General features: G+C 42.1%; 2 protein-coding genes across 15 annotated transcripts in view; one reads left to right on the top strand and one right to left on the bottom strand.

Annotated features, from left to right (window-relative positions):
• TRIM59 (tripartite motif containing 59) overlaps positions 1 to 27,415 on the top strand; it is a 63,679-nt gene that overhangs the window by 35,698 nt on the left and 566 nt on the right. Inside the window, exons 1-2 of one of the 3 annotated variants that reach the window (XR_007358263.2) lie at positions 14,184 to 17,007; positions 19,641 to 19,800. The gene's annotated coding sequence lies outside the window, so the exon portion shown is untranslated. Of the gene's footprint in view, positions 1 to 14,183; positions 17,008 to 19,640; positions 19,886 to 27,415 lie in introns of those variants that run through there. The other 2 variants (XR_012669859.1, XR_012669860.1) reach the window with 2 other exon arrangements.
• SMC4 (structural maintenance of chromosomes 4) overlaps positions 1 to 27,415 on the bottom strand; it is a 135,791-nt gene that overhangs the window by 23,829 nt on the left and 84,547 nt on the right. For 7 of the 12 annotated variants that reach the window (XM_048862749.2, XM_048862750.2, XM_048862751.2 and 4 more), the window contains 7 exons: positions 21,970 to 22,159; positions 20,659 to 20,803; positions 18,998 to 19,171; positions 17,027 to 17,209; positions 13,535 to 13,767; positions 12,629 to 12,812; positions 10,934 to 11,503 (listed from right to left, as the gene is read on the bottom strand). In XM_048862749.2, the coding sequence (XP_048718706.1) occupies positions 11,327 to 11,503; positions 12,629 to 12,812; positions 13,535 to 13,767; positions 17,027 to 17,209; positions 18,998 to 19,171; positions 20,659 to 20,803; positions 21,970 to 22,159 (1,286 nt within the window). In that variant the 3' untranslated portion in view covers positions 10,934 to 11,326. Of the gene's footprint in view, positions 1 to 4,093; positions 4,223 to 10,655; positions 10,803 to 10,933; positions 11,504 to 12,628; positions 12,813 to 13,534; positions 13,768 to 17,026; positions 17,210 to 18,997; positions 19,172 to 20,658; positions 20,804 to 21,969; positions 22,160 to 27,415 lie in introns of those variants that run through there. The other 5 variants (XR_012669858.1, XR_012669854.1, XR_012669855.1 and 2 more) reach the window with 2 other exon arrangements.

Below are 27,415 nucleotides of genomic sequence, written 5' to 3' on the forward strand. Positions count from 1 at the left end.
CTGTTACCTGACAGGAGTGCTCTGGGAGGCAGGTTGGTTGGTCAGGTGGCCTTCTCTTCCTTGGGCCGATGAAGTCCTCATGGAGCTCTCTAGCAAGACATGTATAGAACGTTCATGTGCTTCCCCAAGGCAAAAGAGGAATTTTGCATCCATCATTAATGGGGCAGGACTTGAATCTGATGGTCTTAGACTCTGCCATGTACAGAGGAGTGGTCCAATGTTGGAGGGACTTCCTGGAGTCAAAGTCCTCTTCTAAATCGCTCCTTTTTATTTTTTTTTGCCAGTGGTCTTAATTTAAAAAAATCTGCACTAACTACAACTGGAAACTAAGTAGAAAAAACAATCATAGTGGGTAGACACACAGATACTGCAGATGCTCAGTCTAATAGCCTAAGAAGGAACTGGAGAGCAGTTGCAGCCTCCCTTCCCTTTTGTGCACAGGAGGGCACGCAGGGTTCAGGTGTGGCCCCAATGACATTGCTATTAAAAGATATTCCAGTCTTGAATACATGTGATGCATACACACCAGAAGTAAAATATGCGTTGACAATCAATTGTAGAGAAAGTGTAAGTATTCTAGGTCTAGATGAAGAAATCCCTGCTTCAAGAGGTCTGGTCTTCTCTTCAGGTGCAATGTGGATTCTTTGGCTGCCAAACAAGTCCAAGGTGCATTCTAGGCCAGGGGAAAACTAGGACAAAGACTTCAATTCTTTTCTGTCTTTTCTGTAACCTTAATTTGAACTATCTTGGAAGGTAGCAAATTCTTCTCTGCCCAGGACATTTACATTGCTGCAGAGAAGCTTTGACCTCAAGTTACTCCCAGATTTTAGAAGTAATATAAATACTCATGCTTCAAAAATAAGAAAACCTCTAATGGAAGGTACTAGAAGCTTATTCTAGATGTGTGGTCCCTATCTGGATTCCAAACATGGAGTGCGCATGCTTGCCATATGCCAGAACTGTTCATAGTAGTGTCCGCTGACCGCACGTGTGTCGACTGCATGGTGTGTCCGAGGCTTTAAGAGGCTGTGCAGGTCGATGCCACTCCAGTTCCCTCATATCAGTAAGCAAAGGAGCCCGAAGCAGAGGGGATGGAGGGTGGCACTGGAATCCAGATATGGACCACATGTCTCGAAGAACCTCCAGTTACAGTAAGTAACCTCCTCTTCCTCTTTGAGTGATGGTCCCTTTGTGGATTCTAAGCATGGGAGAGTAGCGAGTAGTGCTCAGCGCAGAGGTGAGTGCGAGGATTCTTGAGAAGACACTGTCTTTAGGACAGCCTGATTGACTGCCACATCCGTCACCAAGGCAGGGGCAATGGTGTACTGGGCGGAAAAGGTGTGGACAGAGGACCAAGTATCACCCTACAAATGTCCTGACATGGGACATCGGCAAGGAAAGCCAATTGGCAGCAGTCACTCGCATGGAGTGGGCCATGACGACCCGGGGCAGCAGGGGAAGAGAGAACATGAGAGAGCACATAGCATTCCGTGATAAAATGGGAGATCTATTTGCAGAGGTGTTGCAAAGAGAGGGCGCGGCTCAGGCAGCACTCTGCGATGGTGATGAAGAGCCTGAGGGATGCCCAGAAGGTGCGGGTATGTTGGAGATAAACTGCTAATGCCCGGCTGACATCGAGAGAGTGAAACGCATACTCCCTGGGAGAGGTGTGTGGTTTAGGGTAGAGGATCAGCATGCACTGGTTGAGGTGGAATGGGGAGGCCACCTTGGGGAGGAATTTGGGATGAAGACACAGGGAGACCTTGTCTTTGTGGAAGATGGTAAAAGGCAGGGCTGGCATTATGGCTGCTAGTTGGCTAACTTGCTGCGTGGAGGTGATAGCCACCAAAAAGATCACCTTCATGGAAAGATGGCTGAGGGAGCAGGTGGTGAGAGGTTCAGAGGGTGGCTTACTGAGGGCGGAGAGGACAAGATTTAGGTCCCAGGAGGGACTAGTCTTCTGCACGGAAGGGAAGGCATTGAGAATGCCGTGAAGAAAGCAGGTGAAGATGGAAAAGCCATTCACAGGGCGAAGGAAGGCACTGAGCGCTGCCAGGGGGATGCAGACGGAGGAGTGGGTGAGGCCCAATTGGTGGAGGTGAAGGAGGTAGTCCAGGAGGATGGGGATGGAGACTAAGTCCAAGGGATGTCAGTGGTTGTGCGCCCATGTGGTGAAGTGGCACCATTTAGCCTGGTAAGAGGCTCTAGTGGATTGGCATCTGCAATGAGAGAGGACATTGTGCATTGTGGGTGGAGCCCCATCCAAATACCAGGCCCTGAGATGGAGCAGGCCTCAGTTGGGTTGTTGTAGGCTGCTGTTTGAGGAGATCCAGAAGGGCTGGAAGATGGATTGTGTGGGCGAGCAGAGAACTGAAGGAAATCTGGGTACCAATACTGGCGAGGCCAGGAGGGGGCAATGAGAAGAACCATTACTCCATTGAGTCACACTTAACGCAGGACTTGGGGGAGCAGGGAGATGGGTGGAAATGCATATTAGAGTTTGGTGGTCCAGGGAATAACGAACGTGTTGCCCTGTGAACCCCAACGGAGGGCTCCTCTGGAGCAGAAGAGAGGAAATTTGTAGTTGTCTAGCATCGTCAAGAAGTCCCAGTGCGGCGTGCCCCACTGGCAAAAGAGCAATTGGAGGGTGAAGTTCATGAAGTTCCCACTCACAATTGGTGTGGAAGGAATGGCTGAGCATGTCCTCCAGAGAATTGCTGGTGCTCAGGAGGTGTATAGCATAGACGGTCACCCTGTGCCTGAGACACCAATTCCAAAGAAGGATGGCGTTCCTGCAGAGGGAGGAGGACCTGGCCATGCTCTGCTTGTTGATGTATACAACTGCTGTCATGTTGTTGGAAAGCGGCTGAATATGGTGAGAATGGATGAAAGGTAGGTATGCCCAGCAGGCAAGGCAGACAGCCCGTAGTTCCAGAATGTTGATTTGCCTCCACGCTTCCCGGGGCAACCAGAGGCCCTGAGCTGCATGGCCGTCCATGTGGGTTCCCCAGCCCGCATGCGAGACATCCATGGTGAGAGTGATGTGGCGTGTCGGTGGTATGAACGGGATGCTGGCTAGGACCGCAGTTGGATTTCTCCACCAGGTGAGGGGGGGATCAGGATTGGCTGGCCCAGATGGTCTAACTGTGGGTTGTAGACTGAACAGAGCCACAGCTGGAGGCAATACATATGAAGGTGGGCATACGATGTAACCGAGGTGCAGGCCACCATAAGGCCTAGGAGGGAAAGGCAATGGTGGTGGTGCATACTTGGAAAGTGGCGGAGTTGCGTGATGAGAGTGGTGAGGGTCGGGAAGTGGTCAGAGGGGAGACACCTTCACCATATGACTGATTTTCCCTCGCTTTTTTGATGCAAATTCCCAAGTTGCCAAGGAAGGTGTGACAAGGAGGCAGGGGGAGCCAGTTGTCAAGGTAGGGGAATAAGGAATGGCCCAGTCAACACATGTAGGCTGCCATGACTGTGAAAATGGAAGCTGCAGGGGCAGTGCCTTTGGACAGGGCAGCATGCAGGGTCGCCTGGCTGCGCCTCCGTGTAGGAGCCAGAGAGGGAACATGCCGCTGCTTTTGGGAGCTGCTTGAGGTAAGCGCTGCCTGGAGCCTGACCCCCTCCCATGCCTCGACCCCCTTCCCCATCCCTGATCCCCCTCCCACCCTCCAAACCCCTCCGTCCCAGCCTGGAGTAATCTCCTGCACCCTGAACTCATTTCTGGCCCCATCCCAGAGCTTGCACCCCCTCCCACACCCCAACCCCCAATATTGTGAGCATTCATGGTCAGCCATACAATTTCCATACCCAGATGTGGCCCTCGGGCCAAAAAGTTTGCCCACCCCTGCCTGGGGAGCTTGAAAGATTGCCTGCTATCTGTCCCAAGTGGGCTAGCAGTAGGGTGACCAGATATCCTGATTTTATAGGGACAGTCCCAATTTTTGGTGCTTTTTCTTATATAGGCACCTATTACCCCCCACCCCATCCCGATTTTTCACACTTGCTATCTGGTCACCCTAGCTAGCAGCTATGTAGGTATTGTAGGAGCAACCTAGTATTAATAAATTGGGAGTGGTTTCTCACTTACCCCTCTGTAATACCCATGATGGTGCACATTTGCAGGGAGTGGAATAGTTATATTAGTCTGATCTGGTTGCAGACTGCCTGAAGTGCTCCTTATGTAGTGCAGGAGGGGAAGGAAGAGACCTTTATTTTCCTAGAAGAGGAAGGGTTTATGACTCATGATCAGAAGGCACAAATCCCATTCTGCTGCTGCTTATACCTGAGCCCTTTTCATTGGCAGAGCGAGAGTCCTTCAGCTGAAATCCAGACAGGCATAAATAATTCCTAGTACACTGCAGTCTAAGGCAGGGCTTCACTAAAGTAACAGGCTTTTCTGCATGCCCATACCTGCTGCCACGTGGTAGTAAACTTGATACAGAGTTCATAAAGCCTGTGGGTAGAAGCCCCACCAGACCCACCCGTGAGGGTGGGGGAATTAAAAGTGCGGGGGCTTAACCCCTACTGTTACCCCACTTGTTCATTAACATTAAATGTTGTAACATGAGAATTCATAGTGGGAGGAAGGGGAACTTGTAGGAGACCCACTTCTTTCCCCGGGGAGCTGAGGATCCACTTTGGTATTGTGGAAGGAGGAGGAGGGAGCAGAGCAAGAAACAACTTTGGATCCCTTTTATGGACACCCAGCCAGCCAGTTGCTATAAAATCCCTCTTAGTAGCTGTTCTCTAATTGCTCTACCTGCAAAGGGTTAAAAAGTCTCACTGCTATGCATAGGTAAAAGGAAGTGAGTGGGCACCTGGCCAAAAGAGCCAATGGGAAGGCTAGAACTTTTTAAGATTGAAAAAAGACTCCCCTTTTGTCTGTCTTTTGTTGCTCTCCTGGGGAGAGGACGACAGAGCAACAGCAATGCTGTTTGGGCCAGGTATGAAAAATCATCAGTATCATACCTAGAAACTATCATTTGAAACCCCAGAAATGTAAGTAGATCAGGAAATGTCTAGGAAGAAGCGATTAGGTTTATCCCTTTTATTTTGTTATGGCTTGTGGATTATGCTGTGCTACCCCCGGCTGCTTTTGTTTTGCTTGTAACCTTTGAGCTGGACCTCAAGAAAGCTATTTCCTAGTGCTTAATTCTGGTAGTTGCTCTTTTAAAATCTAGCACTAGCCTGAGTTGCCAGATGTATTTTTTCTTTTTTTATTATTAATAAAATTTACCTTTTTTAAGAACAGAATTGGATTTGTGTGTCTTACGAGGTTTGTGCACATGTTGCTTAACTAGCTGGTGCCAACAGCTGATTTCCCTTTTTTCCCCTCAGCTCTTCCCCAGAGTGGGGGTGAAAGGGCTTGAGGGTATGCCACAGGAAGGAATTCCCAAGTGCGCCTTCCTGGGCTCTCAAAGGGGTTCTGCACTTGGCTGGTGGCAGCATCTATCAATCCAAGGTCAGAGAGAAGCTGTAACCTTGGGAGTTTAATACAAGCCTGGAGTGGCCAGTATTAATTTTTAGAATCCTTGTGGGCCCCACCTTCTGCACTTGAAGTGCCAGAGTGGGGAATTAGGCTCGACATGGTGACAGAGGTGGGATCATGTTGAACCAGAGAAAGACCTCTGGATTTTAAAAGGACACATTTTTCCTTTTGGCAGCCTGCAAAGCCAGGGAGTTTTTTTTCTTCTTCTTTCTTTTCATTCTTTGCTGCCTGAGGTGGGAACAGGCATGCAAAGGGTTCAGCCAGAAAAGCCAGGGAGTCCAACAAGCAGTTTATTTTTTCCCCTTAGCTTTGGAGCAACAAAATAGCTAGGCTAGAGTAGGGCAGCCGTGTGCATGAGGTTGCAGTCAAGCACTGAAACCCTAGAGCAACCAGTCTTCCCAAATTGGCATGTGTCATAAATATAAAGGGAAGGGTAACCACCTTTTTGTATACAGTGCTATAAAATCCCTCCTGGCCAGAAGCAAAACCCTTTCACCTGTAAAAGGTTAAGAAGCTAAGGTAACCTAGCTGGCACCTGACCCAAAATGACCAATGAGAGGACGAGATACTTTTAAATCTGGAGTGGGGGGAACAAAGGGTTGGTCTGTCTGTGTAATGCTTTTGCCGGGAACAGATCAGGAATGCAGCTTCACAACTCCTGTTAAGTTAGTAAGTAATCTAGCTAGAAATGAGTTAGATTTCCTTTTGTTTAATGGCTGGTAAAATAAACTGTGCTGGATGGAATGTATATTCGTGTTTTTGTGTCTTTTTGTAACTTAAGGTTTTGCCTAGAGGGATTCTCTATGTTTTGAATCTGATTACCCTGTGAGGTATTTACCATCCTGATTTTACAGAGGTGATTCTTTTACCTTTTCTTTAATTAAAATTCTTCTTTTAAGAACCTGATTGATTTTGCATTGTTCTTAAGATCCACGGGTTTGGGTCTGTGTTCACCTGTACAAATTGGTGAGGATTCTTATCAAGCCTTCCCCAGGAAAGGGGGTGTAGGGCTTTGGGGATATTTTGGGGGAAGACATCTCCAAGTGAGCTCCTTCCCTGTTCTTAAACGCTTGGTGGTGGCAGCATACGGTTCAAGGACAAGGCAAAGTTTGTGCCTTGGGGAAGTTTTTAACCTAAGTTGGTAAGAATAAGCTGAAGGGGTCTTTCATGCAGGTCCCCACATCTGTACCCTACAAAGTAGGGTGGGGAAGAAACCTTGACAGCATGCTACAGAGTGGCGTGGGGGGAGAGAAAACCTTTTGTAGTGGTAAACACCCTTTTTTTCATGATTTGTGTGTATAAAAAGATCTTCTACACTTTCCACAGTATGCATCCGATGAAGTGAGCTGTAGCTCACGAAAGCTTATGCTCAAATAAATTGGTTAGTCTCTAAGGTGCCACAAGTACTCCTTTTCTTTTTGTGAATATAGACTAACACGGCTGTTACTCTGAAACAGATCAAGACCAGACATCCAGCTCCATGACAGAAATGCATGCAGGGAGGGGATGGGGGACTGGAGATTTCCCCAGAGGGAATGGTCAGCCCTCCCCAACCCGAGATCCAAGTGTCAGGATGGAGGGATGCCCTTAACCCCAGACCAGTCTATGGCAGCAGTTGTAGATCCAGTTCCTGGGACCCAGCCAGAACCAGGCTAAGGATCAGAGCTGGCAGAGCAGTCAGCACCAGAGCCTGTGCTTGCAACCCTACCAGTCAGGGGAGCCAGCACCAAAGGGTGCCACAAAACCTGCACCTGCAGCTAAACTAGTGCAAGAAGCTGAACCGGAGCCTGAAATATGACCTAGTGCACCAGTGGAGAGCGGTTCACAGGTGATAGAGACACTCCCATCACCTGCATCGCTACCAGGAGGACCAAGCCCAAGTCCACAACCCAGCAAGGAACTGTCTCCAGCATCAAGGTGGCAGTTCCAGGCAGAGCAGGAAGCGGATGAAAGCCTCAAGGGAACTTGGACAGCAGCATGGAGTGACCCACTACCTCTCAGCTCTTCTAATAGGTCCAGGTTTGTTGCATAAGGAGGACTTATACAAGGAAACCCTTTCTGGTGGGCACAAGGAGGACTGGCATCCTCAGAGACAGGTGGTAGTTTGAACTAAGTATAGGGAAAAGTTCTTGAGCTTAGCCCACGATTACCCTAGTGGCCATGCTGGGGTGAACAGGACCAAGGACTGTTTGGGAAAGTCATTATGCTGGGAGAGAAGAGGCAAGAATGTTTCTACCTATGTCCAGTCTTGTGAGGTATGCCAGATGGTGGGAAAGCCCCAAGACCAGGTCAAGGCCCCTTTCCAGCTTCTCCCCATAATTAAGGTTCCATTTCAGCATGTAGCTGTGGATATTCTGGGTCATTTCTCTAAGATGACAGCCCGAGGAAAGCTGTACATACTGACCTTTGTGGATTTTGCCACCCCATGGCTGGAAGCAGTAACTCTAAGCAACATCAGGGCTAAAAACATGAGCCAGGCATTGGTAGACATTTTTGCCAGGGTAGGTTGGCTTTCTGTCATCTTTATGGATTTGGGAACTAAATTCCTGGAAGAGACCATGAAACTTCTTTGGGAAGCTCATAGAATATAAGTGTTGGAAGAGACATCAGGAGGTCATCTAGTCCAATCCCCTGCTCAAAGCAGGACCGACACCAACTAAATCATCTCGGCCAAGGCTTTGGTCAAGTTGACTCATGGGGTGAACCACATGGTTGCCACCCCTTATCACCATCAAACAAATGGCCTACTGGAGAAGTTTAATAGAACTTTGGGGGCCATGATATGTAAATTTATAAATAAGCAGTCTAATGATTGGGACCTTGTATTGTGGCAGTTGCTCTTTGCCTACAGGGCTGTACCACATCCCAGTTTGGGGTTTTCACCCTTTGAACTCATTTATGACCATTACAGTTGAAGCAGCAATGGGAGCGGGTTACATCTTCTGCAGGAACTAACATTTTGGACTTTGTAACGAACCTTCAAAACAACTCTAGCCCTTGTTCGAGAAAACCTACAGGATGCTCAACAAGAGCAAAAGGCTTGTTATGATAAACATGACAGAGAGCATTTCTTCAGAGTAGGTCACCAAGTCATGGTCCTGAAAGCACTCCAGGCCAAGATGGAAGCGTTGTGGGAGAGGCTGGTTATGGTCTGAGAGCACCTTGGAACTGTTAATTACCTTATAGCATTCCCAGACCCTCCCCTAAAACCTAAAGTATACCTGTGATAAATAGGGTGACCAGATGTCCTGATTTTGGGTCTTTTTCTTATATAGGGTCTTATTACCTCCCACCCCATCCCGATTTTTCACATTTGCTGTCTGGTCACCCTAGTGATAAATGAAAGGGGGAGGAGGATGGACCCAGCCAGTCACTTAGCTATAAAATCCCTCTTAGTAGCTGTTCTCTACTTGCTTTACCTGTAAAGGGTTAAAAAATCTCCCTGCATAGGTAAAAGGAAGGGAGTGTGCACCTCACCAAAAAAGCCAATGGGAAGGCTAGAACTTTTTAAAATTGGGAAAAAACTTCCCCTTTGTCCGTCTTTTGAGAGAGAGGGACAGAGCAGCGATACTGTAAAAAGCTTTGGGCCAGGTATGCAAAATCATCAAATCATACCTAGAAACTACTAATTGAAAATGCCAAATATGTAAGTAGATCAGGAAATGTCTAGGAAGATAAACCTAAGTGCATTTCTTTTCTTTCTTTATGGCTTGTGGACTCCTCTGTGCTAACCCCAGATGCTTTTGTTTTGCTTGTAACCTTTAAACTGGACCTCAAGGAGGTTATTCTTGATGCTGAATTTTTGTAAGTGGGTTTTTTAAATCTAGCAATAGCCTGTGTTTCAAATGCATTTTCTTTCTTTTTAATAAAATTTACCTTTTTTAAGAACAGGATTGGATTTGTGTCCCTAAGAGGTTTGTGCACATGTTTAATTAGCTGGTGGCAACAGCCGATTTCCTTTTTCTTTTTCAGCTCTTCCCCGAAAGGGCTTGAGGGTACCCCCCAGGAAGGAATTCCCAAGAGCACTTTCCTGGGTTCTCAAAGGGGTTTTTGCACTTGGTTGGTGGTGGCACCCAACCACCCCTCCAAGGTCAGAGAAAAGTTGTAACCCTTAATAGAAGCCTGTAATACAGGCCAGTATTAATTTTTAGAATCCTTGTGGGCCTGTACCTTCTGTACTCAAAGTGCCAGAGTGGGGAGCCCACCATGTCAAGGTACTCAAGGGGGCGCCATAGCTCGCCCTACGGATACTGCTAAGGCAAAAATCTCCATGACTATGCACCTGGGCATGCACACACTTACAATGGAATGGACATGAGCAAAACCTCTAAGAACAGTTACGAAAAGGTAGGTAACAGTTTTTTCTTGCTTTTTGGTCTTTGGCTCCTGCCATCTACAAGTTCTCCTCCTACCGCTCTGATTAATTTTTCAGAACCTTGTTTGGATTATGCAACTCCCTTTTTCAGCAGTTGTCCAAAGCTCACTCAGGCCTCTCATTTGGGTATAGTCCTTGACAGTGCCTTCATTCAGCCCCCACCATATTCAGGCTATACCTAAATCGTGCTCTTTCTTCCTTCATAGCCTTTCCAAAATCTTTTTGTCATCTGCATTCTTCTCTCCAGTCTTTGAGACCCATCTGGGCCCATTCATATAAATGTAGGGTTAGAAGGTACCTCAAGAAGCCATCAAGCCTAGCCTCTGCACTGAAGCAGGACCAAGTAAACCTAGACTATCTCTGACAGGTGTTTGTCCAATCTATTTTGAAACCTCCAATGATGAGGATTCCACAGCCTCCTTTGGAAGTCTGTTCCAGAGCTTAACTACTGTTACAAAAAACTTTATAATATCTAACCTAAATTTCCCTTGCTGCAGATGAATATTACCTTTAAGGTACTTTAACTCAGCTCCCCCCATTCTTATCTGTCCCTCTCCACCCATGATAGCAGCCTCTATCTCCTGCTCTCCCATATGCATGGAACACCCTCCCCAAATCAAATCTGCACAACTGACTACCCTGTTCCTTTCTTAATATATGCCTGTACCGGAGTGCATTGCCTAATTATAATGGGTAATTAGTGATTCATTAACCTGAAGCCTCTAAACTGTACACATATCAAATATATGAAACGTGTTCTACAACTATCACTACTGTTTTCCTTACCTTTTCTTCCCCCCAAATGGATATCCGCCTCAGTGTTCTACCTGCAGCTGTCACATCTTGTCCATATTTATATTGCAACGTCTTTGGGGGCAGCAGCTCTTATTTTAAGTTTGTACAGCACCATTACAATGGGGCACCAAATCCTTACTGTAATACAGACATTTAGTGTTTAAATAAGCACATTCTTTTCTTAATCATGGGAACTGTGTACACCACACTTCCATCAATAGGACACAGACATCTCTGAACATGATAGTTGCATTCAACAAGAACTTGAGTTAGTTAACTTTTATTTTAATAAAATACTCAGTAAAAAGCTGTTTAAAAATCTACAGGTAGAACCCAAACATTGATATATGGCCTACGGAATTAAAATGCAACTAGATATATACTTTTGGAAACAGTTCTGTTATGCTCAAAATTATATAAATTAAGATATCTACAAAAATTAAGTGTAGCCAATCAACAAAAAATTATTAGTAAGCCCAGATTTGCAGAAGAGCTAAGAAGCTCAAATAATGAAAGCTAGGATATTTACAAAACTTTATGGAACTATGATGAATCACAAAACAAAATCAAGCTAATAGACTACAGATGAGCAGCAGAAATACAATGAAAATACATATTAGTAATAAGATTTTACTTTCTTAAGAACAGAAGATTTTACACATTCAGCAGCATCCGACAGAACCAAGTTCAGCAAGTCCTTTAGAAGCAATAACTTTTGGGTTGGTTGCAACACTTTTTGTTGTATTGTGAGTCTTATAAATTCCAATTAATCTATCTGCAATTTCAAACATGTTATTTCGCAGAGAGATGATGATAAACTGTGCATTTTTTGTTTGCTCCTGGAAAAGAAATAAATCATTTCATATTAGTTCACAATATTTTAAAAAACTATGCTCTTATGTGAAGTTTGTAGTCATTAAAGCAACTTGGAAACCTTGGATTTAGAACAGCTGTACATTAGAAAAGGACCCTCCTTTTAATATGCATTACTGTTCAGGAAAAACAGATTCTCAGGTACTGATTGTCCAGAAAATCTGTGGGCCTCAGTAGTTTGGCGCTTGCAATAGTATAATCCTAATTCTAATGATCAAGGCCCAATCCTGCAAATACTTTTGCATAGGTGTTATTTCACTCACATGAGTGATTCCACTGAAGTCAATTTATGTGAGTAAAACTATTCTCCTGCATAAGTCATTTGCAGGATCAAAGCCTAAATTATCAAATGCAGTACTCATGCAGACTACTATAGCTACAGTTCTTTTGCTTTTTTTTTTATTTCCACAGGGCTTACTTACAATGCAACAAGGTAAACTACCAAACTATCAGAATTCTTAAGACCGGGATTGCTTTAAAATTTACACAAAAGCAGAGAAGATTGATTCTATTTTCCTCTATTGAGTACAGTGAGAAGGAACTAGCCTTCTGTTATCAGAAGACAAACCATTTAGGGATGCTGGTTTTATGCAACATGGAATGCAAGATAAAAAGTGATAATGAATAATCATCTAAAGTTAGATATTCCGTTACTTGTATTTTAAAATACTTTATTGCCTGACATTTGAGGAAGAATAAAAACAACAACAACAGTATAATATAATAGTTGCTTTCTCTTCCCGAACAGCCAATCAAACCACTAAAAAGCCCTAACCCCCTAAAAGTTAGGGGCCTGATTTTCAGAAGAGCTCAGCACCCAGGATTGAGAACAATGGGAGCTGCTATATGCTGAGCACCACTTAGGAAAATCCCTCCACTTATTTAAGTGCCTAAAAGGGAGCTATTGGATGCCCAGGTCTGGAAAATCTAACCATAAATAGATGAGGTCTACAGTGAAGATCATATTTCACAACCGTTAAAATTTGACATTGCAGCCAGAATTGCTATAGAAGAGCATTGATAATTTCTGGGAGGGAGGAAACTATTCTGGTAAATACTGTAGTGTAGTTATTCTACAGAGAAGTACTTACATATATATAAAATGCTACAATTGATACATTTTTAAAGTCAAGGGCTGCATCAATCTCATCCATGAAGTAAAGGGGAGTTGGCTTATAATGATGAAGTGCAAAAACTAATGCTAGTGAACTAAGAGTCTTCTCTCCTCCTGATAGATTAAATATCTTCTTCCAGCTTTTCTTTGGTGGCCGTACACTGAAACAATTAAGAGTTTATAAATTAATTCCATTCACATTTATTAGTGTAGAAATTAGTTTATGATATGAAAACATCTTCATGCCTCAATAATATTCATATTGTCTTAAGCTTTAAATGTCCCTTATAGAAATCATAATATTTAAAAGCACTTGAATACTTACCTTTCAGAAGTGCTCTTTACACTTAATATGGAATCGATCTACAATCAGAATCAATTTATGACACATGGGGCAGAACCCATAATATTCACTTAAGTTCTTCAAAACCAGCCACACACAATCTTATGTGTAGACCATTACTAAAATGGACAGAATTTCCCATAAACCAAATAATTTAACTCTGTCTGTGTTGGAAATTATGAATTCCTTACAGATTAATGTTCCATGTTGAAGCTTCAGAACTGCTGGTGTCACTTTACAATTATTTTTTCTTGACAGAAGGAGTGACTTCTCCATACAAGCTACATTACATTTGTTCCCTCCCCCTGGAGTTCATCTATTCTGTTTAACTCTGAAACAGTGCAGTAAAATATGTCTTTCCTTACTATCCTTCCATTAATATCCATAAAAGAAATTATGACTGTGGTTGGTTCAGAATAACTTTTCTGCTTCTTTAGTTCATGTTTTAGAGCTGTTCAATGAATATTTAAACCATAAAAATCAGGTTAAGAAATTAACATTATTCAAAACAGTTTCAGTATGACCAAATGTTTGACAAACCTGAACATGATTCCTTCAGAGAAAGGATCCAGACTGTCTACAAGCTCTAATTCAGCATCTCCTCCCAAGGTAAGCATTTGGTAATTTTCCTTTAGTTTATTGGTTATTACATTAAATCCTGCCATAAACTCATTAAGCCTTTGTTTTCTAAGGTCTTCATAAGCCTGTCTAAAGTTGTCTCTCTCATTGGTAATTTCATCCAACTCTGCCACACGCTTCAAATACAGTTCTTCCTGCAGGAGAAAAAAAAATGGAAACAAATGAAGTTGTTCCTTTACTTAAATTTAATTTAAGACCAAGTTACTTCTACTTTTTGAAAGAGCAATTTTTACTATTAGTAGCAGATAACCACATACATTATCACCTTAAAAAGAAGGGAGGGTCATGGAATCCACATGGAGAGCACATTTATTGAAATGGAAGTAAGCTTTTTTGAGTGAATATCCAAATAGATTCTATTCTTGGTGAAAAACAAGTAGTCTTTTTACTTCGAGTTTGGTACTAAGTGTCCAACTTAAGCAATGACTACAGGACAGTCAAACCAAAATGAGCAATCTGGGAGTCTATGCCTAGTGGTAGTGTTTTGTAAAAGTATGGACCAAATTCCATATAGCTGTCCTACAAATTAAAAAATAAGGATTTTTTCAAATTGACAGCAGCAGCTTTTTGAGCTCTGGCGGAACAAGCTTTTATGGGGCTAGATGAGGCTTTCATGCTTTGAGACATAATGTTCTGAATTTCAGCTGAACAGCTTCTTTCAGGTGAAGCAATCTAGCCAGCATTCAGGCTGTTGAACATAAGGAAGCTGGGTCCAGGTGTAGGATCTCACAGTTTTTCTGAGAGACTACTGGGGAGGGCCAACAAAGTGATTGCACTGGGGATGCTGGGGGGACTGCACTGAGAGGTTCATCAGAACCAAACTGTCTGGTCCATGCTGTGGGTATCCTAATAAAATCATTCTGTGTCATGCCTACATACAGCAATCCCAGTGTCTAAAGGATGAGATAGGTGGCTATGTCAGTGAACCTAGGAATGTACCACCTCTCGAAGAAAATGTCGTCTTGTTGTGATCAGTGACAAAACACGTCTTGCTGGGAACTCCAACTTGTAAAAGATGTTCTGTAGAACTGTGCCTTTGACTGACCACTTGTGGTTATCTGAGAACTGCTTGCTGAGTTGGTATGCAAGATGTTCTCAAGGCTGGGAAGGTAGAGTCACTGGTGGCATTTGATTCAGAATGCAAATTCCAGAGTTGAGTGGCCGCCTGACACAGTGGAGACCGTCTGTGGTCTGATTATGAAATCTGAAATAATGCACAGCTGTAGTATTTTCTGTCAACATTTGGATTGTGGATTCGTGTTAAGGTATGCCAGCCAGGTAGCTTTAAGCCATAGGATGTTTACATGGGAATTAGCTTCCAGAGGGGACCAAGGCGTCAAGTTTGAAGGTGATCTAGATGAGCTCCCCATCCCTGAGTGACACTCTATTATCAAGACACAGGTGCAGAGGGGATGTTCTGTTCTACACCTGAAGAAGATCTTTCCACTAGTTTAATAAGGAGATGACTTCTTGAAGGACTGTAAGGATCATGTCCATGTGGTAGCTGCTGGGTTAATACACTGATTTTAGCCACCCTTGCACACAGCACAGGTCAACTGTGTCAAGTAGATGCATGGGGCAGTGTCTCCCAAGAGTCTGAGGGACGTTCTCAGTGGTGCCTTTGGGTAAGCTTTACGTTGACTTATGTTCATTGTAGTTTGGAATTTCTCTCATTGGAGGTAAGCTTTCAATGACCTGGAATCTAACAGTGTTCCTATGAAATCTATGCTTTGAGTTGGAATAAGTGTGGGTTTCTCTCTTTTTGGCTTTGAGGCCCAAGATGGCAAACAGCTCTAAAGTTATTTGAGTTGAGTTTGTCACAGTAGATCTACTTAGAATCAGCTACTCACTGAGGTAAGGGTAGAACTGGATCCTTTGTCGTCTCAGATGATCTGCCAAAACTGTTACACCCTTGGTGCTGTTGAAAGACCAAAGGACAAGACTCTGTACCAGCAGTGAGGCCTTCTTCCTAGGAACCTGGGATGTTTCAGATGAATGGATGTGACAGTAACTCCCTTGGAGGTAGAGAGCCCAGAGCCAGTCTGAAGCTCTAACAAAGGAATTATGGAAGCCCGAGTCACCATCCTGAACTTGAAATGATGGATGAATTTGTTAAGATACCAACCCCCTTTCTTTGGGATGAGAAAGTAATGGGAATTTTTAGTGTACCTCTACTGCTCCCAGTTTGTAAAAAAGGTTCAGCTGTATCTTGTGAAAAAAGACAATGGGGTTTGAAAGAAAGGTCAGTGGATATGAAGGAACTGGAACTAGATAGAATATGGCATTTACAATTTTTAGGACATACTGGTCTGAAGTGATCTAGGCTACCTGAAAATAAAAAAAGGGAGCGGCCAATGGGGAGGGAGGGTGATGATCCTGGCTGAATATCCAGACTGTTCAGGGGCCGAGGAAGAGGCTTTGAGTTGTCTTCACTAGAACCTGCTTCCTTCTTGGGAGCTCCAACATCCTCATGGGTTGGTACTAGTAAAAGGCAGAGGGATGCCGCCTGAAAGAAGACTGTTGTCTTGCTTCCTTCTTTCATGGTGCTAGAACATACAAACCCTATGAATCCACATTCATGGAATACCATGACCTGGTATTCTTTAACAAGTGGAGGACCTCATCCATTTTGAATTAAAAAAAGTTCACTACCCTCAAGTGAAAGTCCTCAGTTGTAGTTTGGACCTTCCTGGAGATCCCAGAGGACTGGAGCCAAGATGACACACTCATTGAAAATGAGAGTATTTAAATCCCTTGGAAAGGACCTTTTTGTCAAATTGCCTGGATGTGGCCAGTATTGTGTTAACACATGCCACAGGTTCTTTAAAGGCTCCAACAGAATTTCATTTACTGGCATAGCAAGTGTGCAAAACGAGGAAGGGATGCAAGATATCCAGGAGCTTGCGGGACTTCTCCTGAACCACTTGTCGTGGAATATCCAGTGTCTCTGCCATGCATTTGAGGTCCTGGAATGCCTTAAAGTTATCCACTGAGGCAGGCATAGATGGGGTTAATTGTCTCATCATGGGAGGATGAGGAGAGCAGGGTGCCAGTAGTTCTTCCCCTTGTGGCTGTTGTTCCTCATCACTTTTCTTCTGTCTTTTTAAGATCTGAGGCTACACTAATTGCCCTGGCTATGTTGGTCTATACTACCTCTTTGGGAAGAGGGATCCTGGAGGAACATGTGGAAAATTACTCGAAGAAAAATGCCTGATTAGTTGGGTGACCATGTATTCCAACAGCAGTGACCAGAATATTACACATTGACTGATTCAAGCAATGCCAAATGAACTAAAGCTATACAAGAAGTTAGCTACCAGCTGGGGATGGTGGTAAAGCAATGTAAAGAGATTAAGCCTAATGTGATACTAATGGTAAATAACAAAGCCTTACCTTTTTATTATATTCTGCAATGGCACCAAGGTTTGGTTTCATTTCATGACACTGGGCTTCTAAAAGAGCTATTTGATTAGTTAGAATGTCTGGATCTTTAATTGCTTCAAGTTCCTCTTGATTTAGCACTGAAAGCTCTTCACCTAGTTGATCTTCTATGGGATGCAGTGATATTTTTGATATCTAGAATTCAGTTTAGACAGTTACTGAATATCACGTTTATGCTTCACAGTACTAGTTGTCAAATAAACCTTGAAAATAGCTTTTAATACTAAATATACCAATTTTTTAAAAAATCAGGTTAAATCCACTGGATCAGTACCCACATAGCCCTCTGAAACTAACAATTATGTCTTTCCCATTTCAACCCATTTTTGGTCCCCATTCAACCTACTCTATTCAGTGTTGGGAAAACAGTCTCTACAATACGCACCGAAGGTCAACAAATGCAGTCTTTTACCTTATAATTCTGCTTCTCAAAACATTCATGCAGGATTCTCACAAATGTGTCTTAAGGTTTTGGAGTCTCTACAGGCAGCAGTAGTGGGTAAATATGCAAGTCACCCTGATTACTAGTGGTCATACACTACTCAGAACATTCTACATAGAACATTCCAATCAGTTCCCGGGAGAGTGAGAAGCAGCTAGTCCTAACTGGGGAATGAAGCCTGAGAAAAATATTCACCTTTGTAAGGGAAAAGAGAAATTATTTTTGCATTCTGCTGTCCCCAAAAGTAACTTTAAAAGCTAGACTGTAAATAACGCCTTGTCTAAACACAAAAGTTGCACTGATTTAAATAAAACTGTCTTAAGTAGGTATCAATCAGATGAAATAGTGAAACCAGAACAAGTCCCTATGTGGGCGCACTTAAATCTGGTTACAGTTATCTTATATTGATTAAGCTTCACTTGGTAATTGACCAAGTTAAGCTACTATAATCTAAGACAGTTGTAAACAGTATAGCCACACAGGGATTTGGTCTGGTTTTACTAATTCTATTTAAAAGAATTTTACTTCAATCAGTGTAACTTTTAGGTTCAGACAGGCCTTAGATTTGAATGCTATCTATTTCCCTGAACAGATGGACATATGCATCAACCAGCCTATTATTCATATAAGGGAGTAAGTGCATGTTCAACCTATGCAGGTAAGCCAAGACTACCAATAAATATTTCATGAAAATGTGAAGCAGACTATCACCTCAAGAAGGAAATTGGTAGTTTTATTCCCATACAATGAATATCAGTGTTATTTCAGTGTCTGGGAAGCATCCCTATCTGCCCATAAGCATCTACCAGGTTTAGCATGCATAGGCAGTTGCCTGCCTCCAGAAGAGACATAATGGCTCTCAAGGTGACCATCTTGAGTTTTTTCTTTGACCGTGTATTGATTTAGGTCCCTGAGTTTTAGGATGAGTAGGAACCCTTAACTTTGACCTACCAGGAAGTATTTGGAATCAAAACTCTTCTTCTTTTGTCCATTGCATGGGCTCAATGGCTTCAAGGAACGTGAGCCACACCTTAATCAACTTGCACCAAAGTAGGGTGCCAGGGCATAGAAACTGGACTGGAGTTCCTAGTCCAGGTATCTTTTGATCATAACTCTTGATAGTTTCTGGACAGGTGCTAAGTCAATTATAGCTGACAAAAATTGTTCATAAATAAAAGAAAGCGTGGAAAAGAAAGGTAGAGAGGTTATGCTGGCTCTCTCAAAGATAAAAATGAATTCACAGAAGGAGCAGGTTGGTTGAAAAGGAAGATGCCATTTTTATAGTTGCTTTTCAGAGCCATCACATTTCAAGAAAATATTCTCTATACCAAAGGCCTTTTAAAAGTCATTTTTAAAAATACTTTTGGTTACATTAACCCATTTATCAGGAGACAAATTGTCACCACACTGAGATTAATCGCTCATGGTTTACAGTTCAAAATATGAAACCAAAATAAAATATTAAGTATTAAATATCTTACCTCTCTTTGCCAATATTTAATCTTTGATTGATGCTCACCAATATGACTGTCTATTTGTTCAATTTTAAGTCTAATATTAAGAGCCTCTTTTTGAAGAGCATGTTCATCTTCTTGAATTGCTTTCATCTCTTGAAGTAAATTGCGATGCTCCTCCTGAACCTCTGGTAATGACTCCTAAGCAGAAACACCAAAAAATGTAAAAAGAAAAGGTGTACTAGTGGCACCTTAGAGACTAACAAATTTATTTGAGCATAAGCCTTCGTGAGCTACAGCTCACTTCATCAGATGCATTCAGTTTTTCCACTGTAGCTCACGCAAGTTTATGTTCAAATAAATTTGTTAGTCTCTAAGGTGCCACAAGTACTACTTTTCTTTTTGCGAATACAGATTAATACGGCTGCTACTCTGAAACCAAAAAATGTGATGGTGAAGTTCAGTTAGTTGTTTGGGAAAGGTTTGTATTTCCAGTTTTATAATTTTAAAAAGTTTCTATTATAGTCTCCGTATTTTTAAATAAGTACCAGTTAAAATCTGTATATACACCGAAGAAACATTTTTGCTAGCATTTGTTTTAAACTAGCTTCTGAATCTGAACAAACCATTCCGTGAAAGTATGTCTTGAAATCTGTGTTTGAATTTGCAGAGCTGGATTATATTAATTCTGTTAAGAGTATGCTTTGGAAGATAGTCAGTTCCAGTAGGTTGTGATGGTGTCATAGAAGCTGTCTTACTCCTGGGAACATCAGCCACCCAGGATGCCTGGTACTTGCTCTCACATGACCTGTGGATGATGTTCAGCTAAGGTAGGTGACTGCACTGCAACACTCCCCAACTTCTGCCACTGAATGCCTCCCCTCCTCTCTCGGAAAAAAGAATAGGGAAGATAAGACAGCATCATTTTTGCCAATTTAAGCAGAAACTTGAAAGAGAAGAATTATGCTATTTGCATAGCCATATTATTGTATAACAGACAGGCCTTGGCTTCTTGGTTACCCTTAAACAAACAAAGAGCACTATTTCCCCATCTTGATTTCTTGTCTGCATGTGTTTTCTCCCATTAAGGCAGCCCGCTCAGTTTTTAGGTGCAATTTGAAACGAAGAATTCTGCTTTAAGCACCTCAGATCAGAATTCTTGTAAATTTTGTTGGTTAACCTCAGAAGAATAGATCAAGGTAGCTCAGAGGTAAAAAATTCTAAATTTAAAACCTGCCTGAAAACTGGTTCAGTAGGGCAAAATATTTAACATCTGCTTTTGTGTTGGTTCTGCAGTAAAGAGCACAAGGCACTGTAGGCCTCTAAAAAGACCGTCCTCTCTTATTTTATCCTTGACTGGATTTTTGGAGGGTAGGAAGAGTGGAAGACTTTTTATAAGATAAGAGACGTTACCCAAATATTTTTTAAGATGACCAAATTTGAGGCTTAGATATCCTTTTCATGAATATGCTTCTTGCTAAACCTGCAACCCCTTTTGGTTTTGTTATGCCTAGACCTTAGATGCCAATGGCTAAGAAAATTCACTAGCATTTAGCGAAAGTCGGCTTGTCACAAAAATCTGATAAGATTGCAAGCCTCCTTATCCATAACCTCTGCCTGTAGAAAGTTATTAGTCCTGTGAAGTACATCCTTTTGGATGAAGCACAAAGAACCAATATTACACCTACTTCAGCTTGTTTGCAGTTATTCATAACTTCAGTAGCTTTCTCTTCCAATGTTGTTAACTCTTCTGTTAGATCTTTCATTTCCTTTTCATTATCTCCAATTTCCTTCTCAGTGCGAAGAACAGATTCTTCTGATTTTTTCAAATTTCTGAATAAAGTAGGTATTTAAGATGTTTGCATATTAACATACAAATATGGTAAACATTTAGAAGTCTGGAAAGCACAATTAGTCTAGTTTACAGAGAAAATATATGTGCTCCAGTATATGTAATCAACAGGTAAGGCTTACTTTATTATTTACACTCCAGTTTTTATCCCTGGGAAATACTACAATAAATGGGGTCTTCCTTCCTGAATCCATACCTACAACAGATGCTTGTAATAGGATTACTTAATTTGTGTTCTCACTCAGTTAGAGTCTTGACATTTGATGTATGCATTTGTTATAGATTGTTGAGTATACAACATATCCCCAGTTTTTTCTGGGAGAGATCAGTCTTTTCAGATTTCAGTTGTTCAAGTGCCATTTTGAACTTGTATCTTAAAATGTTGTACATTCGTTCATTATGGACAAATGATTATAGAAAAACAACGGAGGTTGCCATTTGGATCAGATAATGAAAAGGTCATTGGCGTAACAATGTACAAAAGTTATATTTCTTTTTTCTTGTGAGGCAGCCATGTTTGGTATGAGGACTACAACTGGGAGACATTAATATTTTGAATTCAAAGAGGTTTTAGTCGAGGACCTGTTGGTTAGTGCGTGTGCTGCAGGCACCAATGACACTAGTCACATCTACTGAAATGGTGAATTACCATCAATTAATATACATTAAAAAAGCTGGTGAAGAATTTATAAAACTCAGCTCCAGTTGGAAGGCTATTTTTGTATTCCCACTGAAGACATTAAAATCTTTGCCATAAACTAAACACTAGACTGGGAAGCAGAGAATTTGCTTCTAATTGACACTAAAAATGATTCACCCGTGAGGCCACAGCACAGGCAGTTCACTTAATCTCTACACCTCATTTTTTTTTTCTATAACATGAGTATACTACTAACCTATTTGTTAGAGGAAAAGAGTGAGAACCACTACCCTATCACAATCAGCCCCATGTTAGAAGAGAGAAAGTGTGTGTCCCTCCCAACTTCCTTCCCTCTAACCATAAAAGAAAGAGAAGGTGGACATGACCCTAAGCTGACAAACCTTATGAACAAGGGATTCATGTTTGTGAAGTGACCAAGATAAAAGCATTATATCTCTACAGTATCAGTGCTGATGTGTTTTAACTTGAGCACATAAAAGTGTTTACCTGTCTGCAGTCTTGATTGCCACCTGGGCTTTAGTAATAGCAGAAGCACATTCATCTATTTCCTTATTTATCTTATCAAGTTTGTCTTGCTGAGCTTTAAGTTTATGATTATTGATCTCAATTATGAGATTATGTAATCTTTTAACTTCACTTTCCACTTTACTAGCCTTTTCAGCAACACTCTCATAATCTGTCAATACAAAAGTTTGTGAATGATATGGTGAAACAAAAATGAAAATTTTTAATAGCTAGCAGTTTAATATCTTTAACAGGAGAACTGAAGAAGTTTCAATCAGTTCACAGAACTATTATTTTCAGTGCTAAAACAAACATGCTAGGTCTAAATTAGAGAAGGTTTGCTGATATACCTATACAAGCAAGCCCTCCTCATGTATACATCGGTTATATAGTCAAAAAAGTGCTTTTGCCAGTATGGCTTATACCAGTTCCCTGAACAAAATACTCTAAATAAGCCAAAAACACTTATGCCCCTGTAGAAATGTCATAAAAGGTCACACCTCTAGCAGATATTACCATACTGGCAAAAGTTTCTAGTGTAGACCTAGCCACGATCCATTACTGCATCACTGTCCTTGGCTCCATTATGTGGCTACATAAAACCCTTGTTGATAACCTTCCAGACAATATCGTAAGTATTATTTTCTGCATTCATTTGACTGTCAAAGTTTGGAAGAGGCTAGCACTGAAAGAACTAATAATTAACGCTTATTCAGTAGTTTTTCATATATTTAAACTTTTTTGATCAGCAGACGACCATATTTCGATGCCACAGAATTGTGTGTGGAATAAAAAGCCATCTATGTCCAAAAATATGAAGAGTTTTTAATAAAAATACAACCCCTATCAAAAAGGAGTTGAACTCAGCTGAAAGAAATGGTACATCTCCTAAGCCTTTCCACTTTTACCATCAGCTCTTCCATGTGCCCAGAGTCCATAGCCAGCTTTAGGGCTCTTATCAGACTACCAACCTAATTTTCAGCCAAGAAAGATCACCAGCTCCTTCTGGCATCAATAATTTCTATACAGAACTCCACCCTTGACTTCCATTCAAACTTATAGAAACTATAGCACTGACCCTCCTTCCCCTAACACTCCTCTGGTTATGCATCATACCCTGGCCTAATTCTAAGCTTCTGCAGCTCTGCTTGCCAGGATAGCTAACCACTCTTCTAAATCAACTAGCTCTTCTAGCAGGATTAAATACAAAGCCTCAACCAATTAGATATCCTTTGGCCAAGCTGGCTGCCCCTTAGATTTCTCCAGAGGTCACAATGATAATCTGTTAAGAGTTTCAAGAACTCGAAGTAGTAGCCAAAAGCTCTCTTACTATCCAGGTGTGTAACCCCACTTTCCCCAGGATGACTGTGGCTTTGTAAAGATACTGATGGAGACAGTGATTGAAATAAAAATCAGAAACCATCTTTGTTACAAGTGTGGGGCCAGGCCCAGGGTCAGCTTTGCTCTTATAAAAAAAAAAAATCTGCCAGTAGTGCATCCAACTACAAGACTCCCCTATCCAAAGTAATGGCTAAGAAACAGACAGTGTAGGAAGTGATAAGAGAGCAAGATCCTACAGAATCATAGAATATTAGGGTTGGAAGAGACCTCAGGAGGTCATCTTGTCCAATCCCCTGCTCAAAGCAGGACCAACACCATCTAAATCGTCCTCGCCAGGGCTTTGTCAAGCCGGGCCTTAAAAACCTCTAAGGATGGAGGTTCCACCACCTTCCAAGGTAACCCATTCCAATACTTCATCACCCTCCTAGTGAAACAGCGTTTCCTAATATCCAACCTAGACCTCCACTGCAACTTGAGTCCATTGCTTCTTGTTCTGCCATCTGTGACCACTAAAAACAGCCTAGCGCCAACCTCCTTGGAACCCCCCTTCAGGTATTGAAGACTGCTATCAAATCCCCCCTCACTCTTTTCTGCTCACTAAATAACCCAAGTCCCCTCAGCCTCTCCTCGTAAGTCATGTGCTCCTGCCCTCTAATCATTTTCGTTGCCCTCCGCTGGACTCTCCGATTTGTCTAAATCCCTTCTGTAGTGGGGGGACCAAAACTGGACACAATACTCCAGGTGTGGCCTCACCAGCACCAAATAGAGGGGAATAATCACTTCCCTTGATCTGCTGGCAATGCTCCTACTAATATAGCTCAATATGCCATTGGCCTTCTTGGCGACAAGGGCACACTGCTGACTCATATCCAGCTTCTTGTCCACAGTAATCCCCAGGTCCTTTTCTGCTGCTTAGTCGGTCCCCAGCCTGTAGCGGTGCATTGGATTCTTCCTTCCTAAGTGCAGGACTCTGCACTTGTCCTTGTTGAACCTCAGATTTCTTTTGGCCCAATCCTCCAATTAGTCTAGGTCACTCTGGAACCTATCCCTACCCTCCAGCGTATCTACCTCTCCCCCCAGCTTAGTGTCATCTGCAAACTTGCTGAGGGTACAATTCACTCATCATCCAGATCATTAATAAGGATGTTGAACAAAACCGGCCCCAAGACCAGCCCCTGGGACACTCCACTTGATACCAGCTGCCAACTAGACATTGAACCATTGATCACTACCCTTTGAGCCTGACAATCTAGCCAGCTTTCTATCCACCTTATAGTCCATTCATCCAATCCATACTACTTTAACTTGCTGGCAAGAATACTGTGGGAGACCATATCAAAAGCTTTGCTAAAGTCAAGATATATCACATCCACCGCTTTCCCCATATCCACAGAGCCAGTTATCTCATCATAGAAGGCAATCAGGTTGGTCAGGCATGACTTGCCCTTGGTGAATCCTGATCACTTTCCTCTCCTCCAAGTGCTTCAAAATGGATTCCTTGAGGACCTGCTCTATGATTCTGCCGGGGACTGAAGTGAGGCTGACCGGTCTGTAGTTCCCCAGGTTCTCTTTCTTCCCTTTTTAAAATACGGACACTATATTTGCCTTTTTCCAGTCATCTGGGACCTCCCCCAATCGCCATGAATTTTCAAAGATAATGGTTCTGCAATCACATCAGCCAACTCCCTCAGCACCCTTGGATACATTAGATCTGGACCCATGGACTTGTGCATGTCCAGCTTTTCTACATAGTTCTTAACCTGTTCTTTCACCAATCAGGGCTGCTCACTTCCTCCCCATACTGTGTTGCCCAGGGCAGTAGTCTGGGAGCCGACCTTGTCTGTGAAGACTGAGGCAAAAAAAGCATTGAGTACTTCAGCTTTCTCCACATCATCTGTCACTATGTTACCTCTCCCATTCAGTAAGGGTCCCAGACTTTCCCTGACCACCTTTTCTTGTTGCTAACATACCTCTAGAAACCCTTCTTGTTACCCTTCATATCCCTTGCTAGCAGCAACTCCAATTGTGCCTTGGCCTTCCTGATTACACCCCTGCATGCTCAAGCAGTATTTTTATACTCCTCCCTAATCTGTCCAAATTTCCACTTCTTGTAAGCTTCCTTTTTGAGTTTAAGCTCACTGAAGATTTCACTGTTAAACTAAGCTGGTCACCTGCCATATTTGCTATTCTTTCTGCACATCAGGATGGTTTGTTCCTGCTCCCTCAATAAGGCTTCTTTAAAATACAGTCAGCTCTCCCGGACTCCTTTTCCCCTCATATTAGCCTCTCAGGGGATCCTGCCCATCAGTTCCCTAAGGGAGTCTGTTTGCTTTTCTGAAGTCCAAGGTCTGTATTTTGCTATACTCATTTCTTCCTTTTGTCAAGATCCTGAACTCAACCATTTCATGGTCACTGCTGCCTAGGTTGCCACCCACTTCTACTCCCCTACCAATTCTTCCTTGTTTGTAAGCAGCAGGTCAAGAGGAGCTCAGACTGAAAGGGCTCTTTTGTAAGCCTATTCAGAAACAAATTCAGATGTTGGGGACCAATCAGTTCATGAGCAGAAGGGTATAGATTTGTAAGATCTTTAAAGAACTCTTCACAAAGGATGGACAAATAAATATCAAGATCTCTTTCAAAACAGTGTAATATGATGAGACAGCAGCCAAATAAATCTTAGCTGTTGCTAATCACAATTTTGTAGTTTTAAAGAAAAAGTCCAATATTGCATACTGGTTCAAGGCCTCTGACCTGAGAGAATCTCCAAAACAGTTTTCACTTCGATTTCAATGGGAGCTCTAAGTTATTAAGCACCTTTCAAAAAAATCAGACCTCTTATTTAAGTGCCTACTTAGGAGGCTAATTTTAGGGTATCAATTTTTTGGAAAACCTTAGCCTAATTTTGTAACAAACTTTTATTAGCTACTTAGAAGAAAAACAAGCTAGTCACTCTGTGCAATGGAGAAGAGGCAAGTTTTCATGTCTACACCAATTGGCAGAAGAAAAAGAACTGAGGGATGGTTAGAGGTGGGGTTCTTCTATCGTCCCTCAGTAGAATATATGGATACAAAAATGTGCGTATGCTCCCTTGCTACCAGTACCGCTCAAAAAAAGTACTGTGGCCATCTGGACAGGCAGGTGTCTCCTATAGTACGGTTCTGTGAAGGCAGTGTCATGAAAGAAAAAATATTAAAAGAAGAACTGTCAAATTGTTAACTCATACGCCTTATTTTATACCAAAAAACAAAAAATTACACAAAAATAATTATGCTTACTGTTTTGTTTCTTCAATTGGAAAAATGAAGGCGATGAAAGATTCCTGTATTTTAAGATACACATTTCTTCATAAATAGCAAAACTATATGATTTCTATGCATTTTATAGCGAATAGGACTATACAAAAAACAAAGAATAAAGTCCAGTGATTGTGATTAAGGCAATTGTTTATCAAGTTCTGTATAAAACCATAATTCTTCTAACTTTTTGAGTTACTATTGTCCAGGGTTTAGGCATAGTTTGCTTGCCGAAAACTATGATCTGAATTGCTTGCGATGGTGTGCACAACATCATATAAAGTGTAATGCAGCTGAATTAAAGTAAAAACAACAAAACACAGATTTGACTTTTTCATATTCATTTTTGGATTAACAAACCTCAACATTATTAAGAAATATCAGTAAAAATACGACACAAATTATGTTTCAACCATTTAAATAAGTTACCTTCAGCGCAGTTTTTGTGGTAAAGATCCTAAATTACATGTGAAAATGAACAAATGAAAGTAACAGTAAGAAAAGGACTTTACCTAAAAGTATTCCTGTAAAACAGCACTGGAAGAAGAGAACGTGCCTCAAAGTTTTTTTTATATTGAAGGGCTAAAATCCATTAACGTGTATGTAAGATCTTAACTACAGTTTCTGTTAAGAACTATTCATATAGGCCCAGAGTCCACAGCTTGGTCTGGGCCATGAGGGCTAGCTAACAAAGAACAATATATGGCTAAAAGAAAGCTGGGGTAGACAGACAAACTTGTGTGTTTCAAGTCAATGAGCGGAGTCAGCATAACTCTAGATGGTGGGCCGTAATT

The sequence above is a fragment of the Caretta caretta genome, chromosome 9, assembly GCF_965140235.1.
Source record: "Caretta caretta isolate rCarCar2 chromosome 9, rCarCar1.hap1, whole genome shotgun sequence".
Lineage (NCBI taxonomy): Eukaryota > Metazoa > Chordata > Testudines > Cheloniidae > Caretta > Caretta caretta.